This window comes from Pongo pygmaeus, chromosome 4 (assembly GCF_028885625.2).
Source record: "Pongo pygmaeus isolate AG05252 chromosome 4, NHGRI_mPonPyg2-v2.0_pri, whole genome shotgun sequence".
Taxonomy (NCBI): Eukaryota; Metazoa; Chordata; class Mammalia; order Primates; family Hominidae; genus Pongo; species Pongo pygmaeus.
In genome coordinates this window covers 152,181,916-152,198,930 of record NC_072377.2, presented here as the reverse complement: position 1 = coordinate 152,198,930, position 17,015 = coordinate 152,181,916, and the positions used below count along the sequence as shown (strand labels likewise).

At 38.8% G+C, this 17,015-nt stretch overlaps 3 protein-coding genes across 8 annotated transcripts in view; 1 reads left to right on the top strand and 2 right to left on the bottom strand.

Moving 5' to 3' along the window:
- JAKMIP2 (janus kinase and microtubule interacting protein 2) overlaps positions 1 to 6,909 on the top strand; it is a 194,982-nt gene extending 188,073 nt beyond the window's left edge. For 4 of the 6 annotated variants that reach the window (XM_054488704.2, XM_054488699.2, XM_054488700.2 and 1 more), the window contains one exon: positions 696 to 4,752. In XM_054488704.2, coding sequence (XP_054344679.1) covers positions 696 to 716 — 21 coding nt within the window. In that variant the 3' untranslated portion in view covers positions 717 to 4,752. Of the gene's footprint in view, positions 1 to 695 lie in introns of all 6 variants that reach the window. The other 2 variants (XM_054488702.1, XM_063665251.1) reach the window with 2 other exon arrangements.
- Positions 1 to 17,015, bottom strand: part of LOC129036966 (uncharacterized) — a 102,271-nt gene that overhangs the window by 69,592 nt on the left and 15,664 nt on the right. The gene's annotated exons all lie outside the window — the stretch shown is intronic.
- LOC129036967 (metallothionein-1E-like) lies at positions 8,672 to 9,082 on the bottom strand. Its single transcript, XM_054488706.2, has one exon. The coding sequence runs from the start codon at positions 8,994 to 8,996 to the stop codon at positions 8,811 to 8,813; it is 186 nt and encodes a 61-aa protein (XP_054344681.1). The 5' UTR covers positions 8,997 to 9,082; the 3' UTR covers positions 8,672 to 8,810.

Below are 17,015 nucleotides of genomic sequence, written 5' to 3'. Positions count from 1 at the left end.
CAGAATTCCCAGGGAGTTCTTCAATCAGGACTTTAGGTGGAGACAACTTGCCAATGGTTACAATTCTGTTGGGGAGGAAATGTGACATAGAATTAAGTCACTGAAGGGAATAGACAGGTCTGCTATTAAAATAACATCTTGCAGAAACAGTAGATACTGGAGACTCCAAAAGTGGGGAGGTAGAGAAGTGGCAGGGTTTGAAAAACTACCTATTGGGTACTATGTTCACTTTTGTGTGATGGGTTCAACAGAAGCCCAGACTTCTGCATCATGAAATATATCCATGTAACCAACCTGCACATTTACCTTCTGAATCTAAAATAAGTTTCAAAAATAAAATAACATCTTAAATGGATATGTTGGGGCATGATTATTCAATTTAACTTCTCAGCTATCACCTTGGAAGGCCTCAGAGGAAAAGGCAGTAATGATAATAATATTTCAGGCAACTTACTTTGAGACAAGAACCATTAATTGTTTTATATGCATTGTGTTGCAACAACCTTTGAAGTAGAGATTTTTATTTTCTCACTTAAAATTAAAGTAACTAAGCTTAAGATGTAACTTGCATAAGATCATACACATCAAAGCAGTGGTAAAGAATAAAAAATTTGTGTCTTTTTTTAAAGTTTGTTTTTTATGATTCAGCTATTAATAAAATTGATATATAAATAATTTTTTCCTCTGTTTTACAGAGTAACCGAAAACATGGATAAGATCCCAGAAAGACAAATGCTTCTAAACCTTCAAAGATGGCAAAATTGTTTACACCAGTGAGAGGGAGATCAAAAGCTAAGAACTACCCTGTAGCCAGGACTACAACTGTGTATTTTAAAGCCATTATTCAAGGTTTCTTACTTGACAGTTCCTACACAACCCTGTTGAAAATCTACAATATATGCTGCATTTAATGAAACATGTATATGTCAAATCAGAAGAGAAGAACTATAAACATATATTGTGTAAAGAAAAAGTTCAGCAATGGAACTAGTTTCTGCAGATCAAGCAAAGATGTGTCTTGGGCATGGAACCAAAGTTACAATGAAACATTCAACCCCTGCTGTGCAGGGGGGTCATTTTAATGTAACACCACACCCCATGGAAACACTAGTCCTGATAATAAACATCATTTTAAAAGATCAAAACAAAACAACAAAAAAAAACAAGGGTGGGTGGGGAGTGAAGCACGAGGAATACCTATGAAGAGCTATTTACAATAAAATGTTTCATTTGAAAAGTCTGGTTTCTTACTACAGGGATTTGCTTTTCTGTCTTTATGATTGTTTTAAACTCAGGAACAGAGACATCCGCATCGTGAATGGGAAGAAAAACACTCTCTTTTGTTTTTCTGCAAAAGGTGGAGCTTGTGGAATTCATTCCACAGACGACAAATGAGAAGTGGATCACAGTGACCATAACAAAACTGGTAACCAAGTCAAAGGACCCGGGCGAATGTGACATGTGAAATAAAAGCAGATTTGATGCTTCCTTGTCCTACTCTCACATCTGCATTCCTCCGTCAACAATGGACTGATCTCATTCATATTGAAAACTAAGAAGATGATACTGTAAATCACATGCTCCCTGACTTAGTTCTGTTTAGAACGCCAGCACCTATAGGGAACATGGGCCAGAGAGCATCTCTGAATCTTTCATTTCCAAAATACTGGTTTTCAAACGGCTGCTTAAAATTGCCTGCAAATGAATATGCTATATGATTTGGGCAAAAACACAACAGAATCAATGAGTACATTTCTACCAAGAGTTGGGTTTGCCACAGAGATGTGAATATTAAACTAAACTATTATTTTTTAAAGAATCCTCATATGCCTAGAGCATTCTGACCTCTTCTTGTTTAGAGTGATAACATTTTTTCCCAGACAGATGACAGCAACAAGATAGCTCTACTTTTTTATATAGAAATAACATTATGTTACTGACAAGGTCATTTTCTACCAGAGACAATTAGAGGACTGGTACTTTTCCTAAGTTGTGTATTACTGAGTCTTGGAGTCATCTCTGAGAGCAAATATATGTTCCTGAAAAGCTAATTTTACACCTCATTTACTGTAGATAACAGAACAACCTCAATTTTTCAAATTTTTGAAGTTTTATTTATGGGGCTGGAATTCCCATGCATAGAGAATACGTGTAGGGAGCCAGAAACTCTTTCTATGAAATGCTATACAAATCTTTCCATATGTGGGTTCACCATCATCCTTCAGTTTTAGCACTGGCATTTGCAAAGCCAGAACAATAACTGAAGAATGTACAATAAAAACTAGAATGCTGGGGTCCCACTTTTTGTTCTTACATTTACTGCTGACCCAGGTATCTTTGGCCCAGTCACTTAACCTCTCTGTGCCTCAGTTTCCTCATCTGCAAAATGGGGTTAAAATGCTTTTTCATAAAGTTTTATTTGCAATTTTAGAACAAGAGGTGCTTAAAGTAGCACAATGTGCTTTGTAATTATTACAAGTGCTGTATTATTTGACTTTCTTGTGTTGTTGACAAAAAGATTCCCTCATGTAATAAAATAGTGCTTCAGTTTGGTTAAATTTAAGCACTATAGCACTGAAGCTTGCTTATCAAGCTACTTGGGACATTATTAGCAATAAAAATTGAGAGATTCAAAACCAGGATCTTTAATAATCTATAGCAAATAGATCATCTCATGCTATTGAACAAGATAGAAGAGTGTGTCATTTCTATGATAAGCATCTCCCGGCTCTCTTGATTGTATATGCATGCCATCATACAGAACCCCACTTTTACCACGGGAGAGCCAATCATTAAACAAAGGCTTGGAGCAAACTGACAGTATCACATAATTAGCTTGATTGTCTTTTATTCTGGAGGAAAGTCAGGTGATATGTCCTACTGGGAAGATACAAAACAGACTATCCTGCTGTATTCTTTTTTTTTTTTTTTTTTTTTTTTTTTGTGGTGGCGTCTTGCTCTGTCGCCCTTGCTGGAGTGCATTGGCACAATCTTGGCTCACAGCAAGCTCTGCCTCCCGGATTCAAGTGATTCTCCTGCTTCAACCTCCCTAGTAGCTGGGATTACAGCCACCACACCTGGCTAATTTTTGTATTTTTAGTAGAGACACGGTTTCACTATGCTGGTCAGGCTGGTCTCGAACTCCTGACCTCAAGTGATCTGCCTGCCTCAGCCTCCCAAAGTGCTAGGATTACAGGCGCAAGCCGCTGTGCCCGGCCTCCTTCTGGATTCTTTATTCAACTAGGTAGGTTCCAGATTAAATATGAGCCATATGCTCATTAGGCAAGAAATGTGAAAGAGGGTGCCTCTACAGTGTTGGTGACCCAACACTAGCCAACTTGAGTCAGAAAATATGGAAGAGGATAAATTACTCTCACATATCTAAGACTTTTCCATTTTTCTTCACTTTCTGTTGCAGGGCCCATATGAGTAAATCCATATTCCATCTGCTCCAACACACACCTTCCTTCTCTTAATTTTGCTTTCCCACCCACCAAGAAATTTGTAAGTCAAAATTTATTTCCATGAACAAGCTATTTCTAAATGATTGGAAATTTTTGCAAAAGTGGTATGGTTTATATACCTAATCTGCTTATCTGCTATAAGTCATATGAGAACAACAGCTAGGATGATTGTCCAAGCAGCTTTAGATGTGTTTAGGGCCAGGCAAAAGGTTTGCTTGTTTTTTCTTTTTGCTTAAGATCCGGGAGATTAGCAAATTTCTCAAGACTACAGACTGAACTGTAATTTTTACCAAGTCATGCTCATGAGCCTCAAAATTAATATATCCTTGAATAAAGTATAAATATTTCAATAGATACATCTCTCTATTATCCATTTTCACAATTATAAAAGCATCAGCAAAATTGTGGATATATTTTCCAGTCACTCATGGATCTATGGAAATGGACCATGTTTAAATGAATGCTTCCCTTGGATAGGATGTTCAGCAATAGCAAAAAAAAAAAAAAAAAGTTACCAATAACAGTGAGATTTCCTGTGGCTCCACTTCTGCATCTGTACTACCTAGATGCATTTGGCTAATGAGTTTGTAGCAGTCCGAACAGCATTCTTCAGGGTTCATTAACTTAATTTTTCTTAATAAAATATTCATACCCTGGAAAATAAACATAACTGACTACTAAAGATAATTTGAGATAAATAAAAGCCCCAATTTAAATAGTTATTCAGGATAGAAAAATTTCATGAAAGAGGTGAAAAACAGAGAGAGACTATCTTTGACTATTATAATTAAAAAGCATCTATTACTAAATTGAATGTCAAACTTTTCTTTAATGCCACCCTACTTTTAGGAAATAGAATTTGCTGAAAAAAATTACAACCCTTCTTACTTATGCTATATAAATTAAATTATTACCAACAGTTAGGTTTTAGCAGTAGAAGAATAGATCTTGCTTTAATTTTTTTTCTTTTTGGCCCACAAATAACTGCTCATGCAAGTTGTATGTGTCTTCCCAGGTCAATAAGGTAGAGCTGATATAGAAGGCCTGGGTTATCACTTAGGTAGAGAGTAAACGTGTTCTCCACTAGTAATAGGAGAAATAAAGTTTGCCAAATAATTTTTGCTACAGTATTTTGTTTCAACTTTGCTTTCAATTTTAAATAAATCTCTGGCAAACTTATTCCTTTTTGCCCATTGACTGTCAAATTTTCCTGTAAACCCATTGTGTAATTCTTATGTTTGCTTTAACATAATTCACAAGTTCATTGTTTCAAAATGAAGCACGTCTTTTTAACCTGCCTAGGTTTTTGTAGAAACTGTAAAAAGAATATTCATTGGTTTTGTGTTGATCTTTAAATAATTGGATCATCTGTGTTGTATTACATCAAGATAGATGGACAGCATAGACATTTTATTTTTAAAATATTTAATTGCATTATTTCAATCTGTCAAAGAGTGGCACAGATACACACACACACACACACAGCAATAGAAATTTGCTCTGTAATTTGGGAGTTGCATTGCTTGTAGCCTTTTGTGAAATTTTCATAACAGTGTTTTGGTAATTAATGACAGCTTTTAGCAGTTTAATTCTATCATTTTACTAATTTAGATTTATCTATTATATTGAAAAAGTTCAATATAACTTTTGAGTGATAAACATTCAAAGCAAATCTTAGATGACTGTTTATGCCATGAGTTTATGCTTCCAATATGGACCCAAGCCCCTCTTTAAGCAGACTTCTAGGTCTTAAGTGAGGAAAGATGTCATTGTGTTCTACTGCCTTGTCATTTCTATATAATGTACTATCTTGAGAGTTAATTTCAGGCATATTGGCAAGAAGATACAGACATAATGGAAGGTTGGAGCTAATCCCTGTAAGGCCTCTTCAAGTGCCAAATTCTATGATTCCATTTCAGAACGGGGCAGGGCAGATTCACAATCCTTTGCTGTCTTTAGTTTGGTGGTTTAGTTCTTCCTAAATAAATCTCTTGCTGAGAATCCAAGTCCAATGTTTAATCAAAATTTCTAAGAATATCTACTCAGAAGGCTAAGGTGGCAAGAGAGCTTGGGCCCAGGAGTTTCATAACAGCCTGGGCAACATGGTGAGAACTCATCTCAAAAAAAAAAAAAAAAGAGAGAGGAAAAAAACTACTAAAGATATACTTATAGGTGCAATGTAGCAAAAATAGGATTATAATTTGCTATATTCAAACTAATGTGTCAGAGGTACACGTGGTTGATTTGGTGAGGGTTCCTGTTTTTGTTTTTTTCTGCATTATGGTCTTTGTACCCATGCTTATATTTTCATCCTTGTTATATGCAAAGTTCTGTAGGGTGAGAATGGTAAAGTTAAACAACTTTGAGCCCAATTTTGCCTACAATCAAGATCCCATGAACTTACTAAAGAATGAATGATGCAATTTGCCAACTAAAAGCAGATCCCCAGCATCTGTTAGTAACAACACTTCTATTTGACTGACATCTCACAGACTGTGCCTATACCAGCCATTAACCATAGCAACTTCCCACAATGAGGCAGATCAAAATCCAAACATTTTTATAAATCTGTGATGTAAATATATGCGCAGATATATTCTGTACATAGTATGATGGTGTGAGTGCTTACTAAACGTGTACTTCTGTTCTAGGATGCAGGACTTCAAGAAAGGTTTTTTCTGCTGCTGCTGCTGCTGCTGCTGCTGCTGCTGCTGGGAATTCATGTTTTTGTTGAGCATTTAGTGTTTGAACTCTTCCCGTCCTTGACTACCTCTTCTCTCCCTTACCCCACCTTCTGTTCACTACTGTTATTTCCGATTGTTGACTGAGGCAGAGACTACTCGGTTTTTCAATTATCCAGGCCCATAAACCAGCAAATAGGTTTTTTTTATTTGTTTGGTTAGTTGGTTGATGTTTTTTTTTGAAAGAGCAACAGAAAGTTCAGCACAATCTACAGTATTAAAATTAGCCAAAAGTCCCATATCTTTATTAGCTAAAAATTCCATCTCAACAGGGTTCATGCATGTTTTAGCCTTCAAGATCCAATACTTTGGGGACTCAAGTATAGAGCTAATGTGTTTGAATACATTATTCCCCAGGTGTTTACTGTGTTAATGTAGCCAAGGGTCCAATTTCACAGAGCTTTCATTCAATCAACTGCCTCAATTGGGGTTATTCCTTTCCATCTCATTAGCATGACTCCATATATCACTTCAGTGCTTGTTTATTAATGAAAGAAAAATAAAAATTGACTGAGTTTCACCAGAATGATCATCTGAAGTACACCGAATATGTACATGTACTGTATGTATTACCATAGAGATTGGAATCAACTTACTGTATGTAAAGTTTTATGAATGGTTATTTTATAATTTATGTATTTAATATAGGAATCAATGAACTCTGGTGTTTTAGTTTATATAAAATAAAACAAGCTGCATTTTTTTAAAACTTTATCTTTCATTGTTTATAGCTGTTTGTTTAATGAACTCTTCCACTTTTTTTTTTCTGAGACTGTCTTGGTCTGTTGCACAGGCTGGAGTGCAGTGGTGCAATCTCGGCTCACTGGCTCACTGCAACCTCTGCCTCCCGGGTTCAAGTGATTCTTCTGCCTCAGCCTCCCAAGTAGCTGAGACTACAGGCATGCACTACCACACCCGGCTAATTTCTTTGTATTTTTAGTAGAGATGGGGTTTTGTCATGTTGGTCAGGCTGATCTCGAACTCCTGCGCTCAAGCAATCCACCAGCCTCGGCTTCCCAAAGTGCTGGGGATTACAGGCATGAGCGACCACGCCCTTCCTCTAATCTACTTTTGAAAAACAGGGTGGGGCAAATCAGGGTTATCAGTGTAATGTAAGGAAATAAACTCTATATCCAGGACAGTAAATAGATTTATTCTCATCTTCCCATTCTGCATTTGTTACTGTGTATGCCATGGGCACTATGACAAGGAGGCCAAAGCAGAATTTATACTCCTGAGGAAAAAACTATCATCATTAGCATCTCTGTTCTGAACATAGTTTGGGAGAGAATCTTGCCTGCTATTTTCCATCCTTATTCTGAATGTTACTTCTCCTACTCTATCCATCTACCTTTTTTTTCTACCTTGTAGACCCACTAGATATAACAAATTAACAGGTGTGTGTTATGTGAGCATCGATCATGTGCACATTCCTATGCCCCATGTACATGTGGATCTACCCTCAAAGAGCTAACAGTCTCGTGTGGGAAACAATCCCTGTATCCATGAATCAAATAAGAAATCAATATGAAACAATAGAGGTGCAATTTTGTAAGTCACCATGAAGAACTGTTAAAAATAGGCCAGGTGCAGTGGCTCACACCTGTAATCCCAGCACTTTGGGAGGCTAAGGCAGGAGTATCCTTGAGGCCAGGAGTTCAAGATCAGCCTGAGCAACATGACAAGAACCCATGTCTACAAAAATTTTTTACATGCCATTACCTGGCATGGTGGCACATGCTTCTAGTCAGAGCTACCGGGAGACTAAGGAAGGAGGATCACTTGAGGCCAAGAGTTTAAGGTTACAGTGATCCCATCACTTCACTTTAGTCTAGACAACAGAGCAATATCCCCAACTTTCAAAACAAAAAAGATAAAGAACTATCAAAAGTAATATTAAACAGGATACTGTAGCTCACACTTGTAATACAGTGCTTTGGAAGGCTGAGGCGGGAGGATCACTTGAGGCCAGGAGTTTGAGACCAGCCTGGGCAACATAGCGGACCCTCGTCTCTACTAAAAAATAATAATAAAAATTAGCCGGGCATGGTGGTGAGTGCCAATAGTCCCAGATACTTGAGAGGCTGAGGGGGGAGGATCACTTGAGCCTAGTAGTTCAAGGTTACAGTGAACTATGATCATGCCACTCCACTCCAGCCTGGGCAACAGAGCAAGACCCTGTCTCAAAGAAACAAAGAAAAATTAGTATTTTGGAATGGGCTCAATAAGATCCATGTTAAGAAGGTTTCCTCTTTTAAGTGTAACCTCTTCATCTTTATTAGCAAAAAAAAAAAAAAAAAAAAAATAACAGTCACTCATCAGTTTGTTACAATGTTCTGTCACTCATTCATAGGAAGCACCTATATGCCAGAAGCCATATCAAATTCTAAACACAGAGAAGAATAAGACATAGGCCCAACTCTCAAGACATCACAATTTACATTATTATTATTATTTTTTTTAAGATTCAAGTCAAAATTGTTTTATTGTCATTCATATATTTAATACAAAATGAAATGCAACAAATAGCTCAGGGTTGTATTAAAAAAAAATCCAGGTTGTGCAGGTTGCTCTATTTACATCTGGAAGGAGAGCTGTCCCCACATCAGGCACAGCAGCTGCACTTCTCCGACACCCCTTTGCAGACACACCCCTGGGCACACTTGGCACAGCCCATGGGGCAGCAGGAGCAGCAGCTCTTCTTGCAGGAGGTGCATTTGCACTCTTTGCACTTGCAGGAGCCGGCGCAGGCGCAGGAGACACCAGTGGCACAGGAGCAGTTGGGGTCCATTTCTAGCAAAGGAGATGCTGGAGCTCCCACCGGTGAGGCGAACAAGCAGTCAGGAAGTTGGAAAGCGCTCCCACAATTTACATTATTTGATGATGGTTTACAACAATTGAGTCTCTATGAGAAAGGTACCTTACATATCAGTATGCCATAAAATAGGCAGTTATTATGGGGTACTGTATAACTTTATAAAAGAAAAGCTCTGTTTTGATTAACTCCAGTTTTGGTATATAATTCAAATGTGTTATGTCAACAACTCAACTGGCCTCTTCTAGATCCAGAGAAAATTACCCCAGTGTTTTCTGGAGTTGCTAAAGTGGGCGGCGGGCACTTCCTTCCACAGTGCTAGAGAGACAAGGAAACATTTACTAGGCCCATACAAAACCCACACAAAGGAATTCCTCCCACCAGCTCATGACATAGCCCTGCCTCTGATCTACAGGTACAGTCACGGAAGTGCAGAGATATAGTCAAATTCCTACTTACCCCATGGGTTAAGATTTGTGCCAAATGGTTGCTAAAGAACGCTCATTTTATTTAAGCAAATTTGTAGCTACATATGAAATACAAAAGCAAATACTGAAGGCTTTTTTTCCTCATTGAAAATCCTCTAGAGAAAAAAAAAAAAAAAACTGTTTTTAACCCAAAACATGTTTGTGCATACACATATTTATAAATATGAAGTAAATTTTTGGTCAAAAAGTTCTATAACAAATAGTTATTGGTAATTTGTGCCTGCAATTACCATAAAAATATTGAAAAAAAAGGGCTATGACATCTGTGTCATTTATATGAAGCCCCACATGACACTTTCTTTTAGAATTTAGAAGAAGAAAAACACAAAAAAAGTAACAACGACCTCCGGAGCCAGATTTTTCTTCCCTTGTGATAAGAGAAAATTTACTATGTTCCCATTTTGCCCTGACTGCCGACAAATGCAAAAACATATCTATATTTAATTGTGACATCTAATGAATTTTTTCTATTTTCTTTGTTATTTTATTGTTATTTATGTATTTATTTTTTTCGAGATGGAGTTTTGCTCTTGTTGCCCAGGCTGGAGTGCAATGGCACGATCTCGGCTCACCACAACCTCCACCTCCCGGGTTCAAGTGATTCTCCTGCCTCAGCCCATTGCAGGCATGCGCTACCATGCCCGGCTAATTTTGTATTTTTAGTAGAGATGGGGTTTCTCCATGTTGGTCAGGCTGGTCTCGAACTCTCAAGCTCATGTGATCTGCCTACCTCGGCCTCTCAAAGTGCTGGGATTACAGGCATGAGCCACCGCACCCGGCCTATTTATTTTTTTTACAGTAAGGCCTTGCTGTCGCCCAGGCTGGAGTGCAGTGATGCAATCATAGCTCACTGCAACCTTGAGCTCCTGGGCCCAAGCAATCCTCCTACCTCAGATTCCTGAAGTGCAAGGATTACAGGTGTGAGCCACTGCACCCAGCCTTTTTTATTTTATCGATCTTATTGTTTTGCCTTTCATTTGCTTTGATTTTGCCTTTAATTTACATTACCTCAAATCTTTTTTGTACAGTCATAAGATATGAATTCAATATAAAAATGCACATTAAATATTCTTACAGCCACCACAGAAATGTGTGTAGAAAAAAATATTCAAAACTTAGACATAAGGCAAATAAGAAATATATGTCTCTATAGTTTCTCTACAGTTTATAATATTCCAATTGGGGAAATACAATGATTCAACAGAGCTCAGAAGTTTTACAATTCTATAAAGGTAGAGGCTAATTCATACAAAAATGATAAGGTATGATGCGTTTTTCAACTTGATAGAAAAAATAAAACCATGCAAATAAAGATTGAGTTTTTGTCCTATAAGCACATTAACTACTTTTGTTTCTAACATACTGCTTTCATTTCAGCAGGTCTTACCCCATCCTTCAATTTCTTCTCAAACCAGCTCAGTCATTCTACTGGTTCCTTTAATTAACAAGGTATATGACATTTGGATACATGTTTGTTTGAGAATGATATTTTTAATAACTTGATGAGTTATTTTTCAAAATGTATTTTAAGGAATATTGAGATAGAGAAGACTTAGTCCTTGCTCTCAGTGACCTTACAGTAAAGTAAGACAGATGAAGCTGTAACAATGAAGTAGAACTCAGCACAGGATGGTTAAAGCCATAAGGATACCACAAGCTACTAAGTATCCTGAATGAATCTTTCATTCCAGACCTGCTCCTTCTGCTACCTTCCCCAACTCACTGAGAGATGTTAGATGGAAATATGGTGGATTCGTGAACTTAATTCTCATCTCCTTTTTTTCCCTCACCCTCTACAACTAATTCTTCCGAAGTCCTATTTATTTCAGTTCTGTAATCTATCCTCTATTCTTCATCACTTCCAAGAGTTTTTCACCTCAACTCTTGCAGCAACTTCCTAAATTAGCTAACTCAAGTTTTGTCCCCTTAAAATACATCTTACACATTGCTTTCAGCTTGATTTCATGTGCAAATCATACCAGGTTGTTCTCCTCTTTAAAATTCCTCCTTTGTTTCCCATTCCCATTGGTACCTGTGGTTAACTCTCAGATACTTATGGGAACTAAGCATTTAACAGAAATATGGGATTTAGGAGTGGAGTAAGAGACTTTAGCCAAATTAAACACAAGCATACTGTTTTATCTAACCCAGCACTAGAAAATAAAGTCAAACTCTCTCCTCAGCATGACCATTTATGTCTTGGAGCACTTACCTTATACAGGTATGGAGGGATATTTCAATATTTCAATGTAGGTTCTTTCTATTTTCCCTAAGTTCCAGCCGGTCTGAGAAACAGAGAGTATAAAGAGAGAAATTTTACAGCTGGGCCTCTGGGGGTGTCATCACATATTGGTAGGACCGTGATGGTGACCTCGAGCCACAAAACCAGCAAGTTTTTATTTGAGATTTTAGAAGGGGAGGTGGTGTATGAACAGGAAGTAAGTCACAAAGATCACATGCTTCAAAGGGCAATAAAGATCACAAGGCAAGGCAAAATTAGAATTACTGATGAGGTTCTATGTCCTGCTGTGCACGCATTGTCTTGATAAACATCTTAACAGGAAACAGGGTTCGAGAGCAGACAACCGGTCTCACTAGAATTTACCAGGCTGGAATTTCCAATCCTAGTAAGCCTGAGGGTACTGCAAGAGACCAGGGCGTATTTCAGTCCTTATCTCAACTGCATAAGACAGACACTCCCAGAGTGTCTATAGACCTACCCCCAGGAATGCATTCCTTCCCCAGGATTCCTTGCTGGGAAAAGAACTCAGTGATATTTCTCCTACATGCACATCCATCTATAGGCTTTCTGCAAGAGGAAAAATATGGCTCTATTCTGCCCAACCCCGCAGGCAGTCAGACCTTGTGGTTATCTTTCCTTGTTCCCTGAAAATTGCTGTTATTCTGTTCTTTTTCAGGGTGCACTGATTTCATATTGTTCAAACACACATGTTTTACAAATAATTTGTACAGTTAATGCAATCATCACAGGGTCCTGAGGTGACATACATACTCAGTTTACGAAGATGACAGGATTAAGAGATTAAAGTAAAGACAGGCATAGGAATATAAGAGTATTGATTGGGGAAGTGATAAATGTCCATGAAATCTTCACAATTTATGTTCAGAGACTGCAGTAAAGATGGGTGTAAGAAATTACAAATGTATTAATTTTGGGAACTGGTAAATGTCCATGAAATCTTCACAATTTATGGTCTTCTGCCGCGGCTTCAGCTGGTCCCTCCGTTTGGGGTCGCTGACTTCCCACAACACACAGGTTACACTGTCCCATCTTCTCCAACACAAACAGACACACACATACACTTAAACCTTGGCAGGTCAAAAGAGCTGGTATTTATGCAGGCTTCGAGGCAAATTCATGCTGTGGATTTTTTGCTACATGCTGCTCTTTATGTCTAGAAACGTTTTCCCTATTTTTTTTTTTTTTTGAGACGGAGTCTCGTTCTGTCGCCCAGGCTGGAGTACAGTGGCACGATCTCAGCTCACCGCAACCTCCACCTCCGGGGTTCAAGTTATTCTGCTGCCTCAGCCTCCCGAGTAGCTGGGATTACAGAAGTGTGCCACCACCATGCCCAGCTAATTCTTGTACTTTTAGTAGAGACGGGGGTTTCACCATGTTGGTCAGGCTGGTCTCGAACTCCCGACCTCATGATCTGCCCGCCCCAGCCTCCCAAAGTGTTAGGACTACAGGCGTGAGCCACCATGCCCAGCTACCTGGTTAAATCTTATTGCTACTGGAAGACTCAGCCATCGTCTTCTTTAAGAGCTGAACAATATATTCTTTGATCTCACAGCCTATGTGTACCTATCATGCTATTTACCATGTATATTAAAGTTACAGGCCGGGCACCGTGGCTCACACCTGTAATCCCAGCACTTTGGGAGGCCGAGGCAGGTGGATCACCTGAGGTCGGGAGTTCGAGACCAGCCTGACCAACATGGAGAAAACCCATCTCTATTAAAAATACAAAATTAACCAGGCATGGTGGCGCATGCCTGTAATCCCAGCTACTGGGGAGGCTGAGGCAGGAGAATCGCTTGAACCCGGGAGGTGGAAGTTGCAGTGAGCCGAGATCGTGCCATTGCACTCCAGCCTGGGCAACAAGAGCAAAACTCTGTCTCAAAAATAAATAAATAAATAAAGTTACTTGTTCTGTCCCTTTCCACTTAATGCCCAATGAAATCTGAGTTATTTGAGGGAAGAGATATTCCTTTTTCAGCTTTTCATTCCCAGCACCTAGCACAGGTCCTAGCACACAGCAGAGTCTTGGTGTGTTATCTTAATTCTAGTGTTTATGTATTGAATTGTGGAGGGAGGAATCGCTTCTTGTTTGAATGCTTAGAGAAGGCCCCATGAAGGTGGAAATAGGTTAACTGGGCCATTTTATTGGAAAGTAATTGTGTTGTTATTCTTAGTTTTTTGTTTGTTTTGTTATTCTTTCCTTTCTTTCTGTTGTTCTTTTTTTTCTTTTCTTTTCTGAAGGTGTCTTTTTGATGAGCCATAAGCTCTTCAGAAAACACTTACAAATAGATCGCCACATTCCCTGTTCAATTTCACCTTATTTTCCTGGTCAAAGTTCTCTGCTTTTCTGTATTCTACTGTCTGACCACAGGAGGGTAGCATTTTTCCAAAAGTCCAGGGAAAAAAGTGTGAGCTCAAGGAAAACCTAAAGCTGATTTTATGTGATATTTTGATGCCCCTTGGTTTTGCATTTCAATTCCCCACATCCATATGAAAGTAATAACCTAAACATAAGCATTGCTTTGTCCATTCCTCCGGCATGATTGTTCACTATCTCGGGTTTTGTAGCCTCTCCTTATTGCTGGGATTGCTTTCTTCGCCGCAGGCAGCAAATTCATTTCCAAACACAAAGACCCAGGGAAACTTAGCGACCTCCAAATAGTTTCAGACTTGCTCAGACGCCAGATAAAAGAGGTCAAGGCCGTTCATCAGATTCACTCCCTAATTCCCCACCTCTGAAACAAGTTTTCCCCAGAGAACAGACAAGCGAAGGTATGTTATTGTGTCTAGAGTTTTTCCCATTGTGTGGATGACCTTGATTTTTTTTAATAATATTGTTAATGTTTTAAATATTTTTGCCGGAACATTTTATGTTTCTTAAAGGGATTTTTAAAGGAAGAAAAAAGACAATTTAACAAAAAGTTACCGCCCAAGAATCCCAAGAATGGAAAAAAAACAGCAATAATTTCCTGTTGTTCTTACAAAACATTAGCTAGATAAGCTTTTATTTCATTAGTCTGCCATTCCTAACCATAAACGGCATTTTATAAGTCACTCGGTAATTGACCAAGGATCCCTGCTTCTTAGTGCTGTACCTCCTCAGTTATTAGGGGTTGCTATGGGAAAGTGCCATTCAAAATAAGCCAGGTGCTTTAATTTTATTTTAATTACAAATGGAAATAAAGCAGAGATCCAGTGATGCTGGCTTTTACTCCTTCTGATCTATTTTTCTTTCTACTCTGTTACAAGAGGTAATATGTATATAGGAGATATATGAACTGGGTCCTAATTCTATCTCTGCCACTAGGTATGTGTCATTGAAGAAGCGACTTGAGCATTTTAAATCTCCCCCCAAACGGGATAATAATACTATTTACCTTGTCAGGCTATTGAGAAAATTAAATAAGATATGTAACAGGATTCACACAAAAAGTTGCAATGTGTGCTATATAGTAAAGCCTCAATAAATCACACTTTTATTAATTATGTTGTTCAGTTCATCTGTTAGTATAAAGGGATAAAATGCAGAAGGATAATATGAGCGTATAAAGCCTGAAAGAACAAGAGCGTGAAAGGATGCCTCTTACCCAGACACCCTGCCCTCATCATCCTCCCCTGATTCCTGGTGCTCTCTGAAAAAGCTAAGCAAAACATCATCACCAAGAGCACTGCAACGTTGAGTAAATAAGCAGTGATTTATTTAAATAACCAAAAAAAAAAAAGTCTTCCTGTTCAGGATTGGCTTAATAGTTCGTAGAGGAAGAACAAACAAATCTCAGGCAAAAATGCCAAGAACTAGGCCCTGCAATAGCTAGCCCTTGCAGTACTCACCGACACCACAGGGGGTCGCTGTAGAAAAACCGCTGTGGTTTGGGGCGCCTCTCAGACATCACTGACAATTAACTTTTCATTTGATCATCAATTGTTTAATTTTTCGTGTGTGACTATCACAACAGGAGTCATTTTTTAAGACCTGAAAAGGACTTTAAGAATATTCATTTTTTTATTCGTTCTTTTTTTTTTTTTTTACCAAATATTTATTGAACAACTACAATGTGGCAGGCATGCCTGAATATGAATGAGAAAACTGTGTAAGTGGGCCAGGCGCCATGGCTCAGCCTGTAAACCCAGCACTTTGGGAGGCTGAGGCAGGAGGATCCCTTGAGCTCAGGAGTTAGAGACTAGCCTGGCCTAGCCTGGCCAACATGGCAAAACCCCGTCTCTAGGCATGGTAGCAAGCGCCTATAATCCCAGCTACTGTGGAGGCTGAGGCAGGAGGATCACTTGAGTCTGGGAGGTGGAGGTTGCAGTGAGCCGAGATCACACCACTGCACTCCAGTCTGAGCAACAAAACAAAAACAAAAACAAAACAAAACAAACAAACAAAAAAATGGGTGCAGTGGCTCATGCCTGTAATCCCAGCACTTTGGAAGACCGAGGATGGTGGATCACCAGAGGTCAGGAGTTTGAGACCAGCCTGGCCAACGTGGTAAAACCCTGTCTGTACTAAAAATACAAAATTAGCCGAGCGTGGTGGCACAGCCTTGTAATCCTAGCTACTCGGGAAGCTGAGGCCAGATAATTGCTTGAACCCAGGAGGCGGAGGTTGAAGTGAGCCGAGATCACTCCATTGCACTCCAGCCTGGGTGACAAGAGCAAAAACTCCATCTCAAAAACAAAGAGAGAGAGAATACTGTGTAAGTGACTTGCCTATTGGTGGAGCTACTAAACGGTTGGGCCAAGACCTGGGTCAGATCATCTGACTTCAAGTTTAGTGAACTTTCCCTAAAAATAACAATATAATTATTTTATATTATAATATAATTAATTTATATTATATAATCCGGCCAGGCACAGTAGCTCACGCCTGTAATCCCAGCACTTTGGGAGGCCGAGGCGGGTGGATTGCTTGAGGTCAGGAGTTCGAGACCAGCCTGGCCAAGCTGGTGAAACCCCTGTCTGTACTAAAAATACAAAAATTAGCTGGGCATGGTGGCGGGCACCTGTAGTCCCAGCTATTTGGGAGGCTGAGGCCCGAGAATCAGTTGAACCCAGGAGATAGAGGTTGCAGTGAGCCAAGATGGCACCACTGCACTCCAGCCTGGGTGATAGAGTGAGACCCAGTCTCAAAAAATAATAATACTAATAATAATTAATGTTTATTATATAATATTAATGTTTATTATATAATCCTATATAATAGGATTATATTATAAATATAGCCCCTATGATGTATAAAAAATT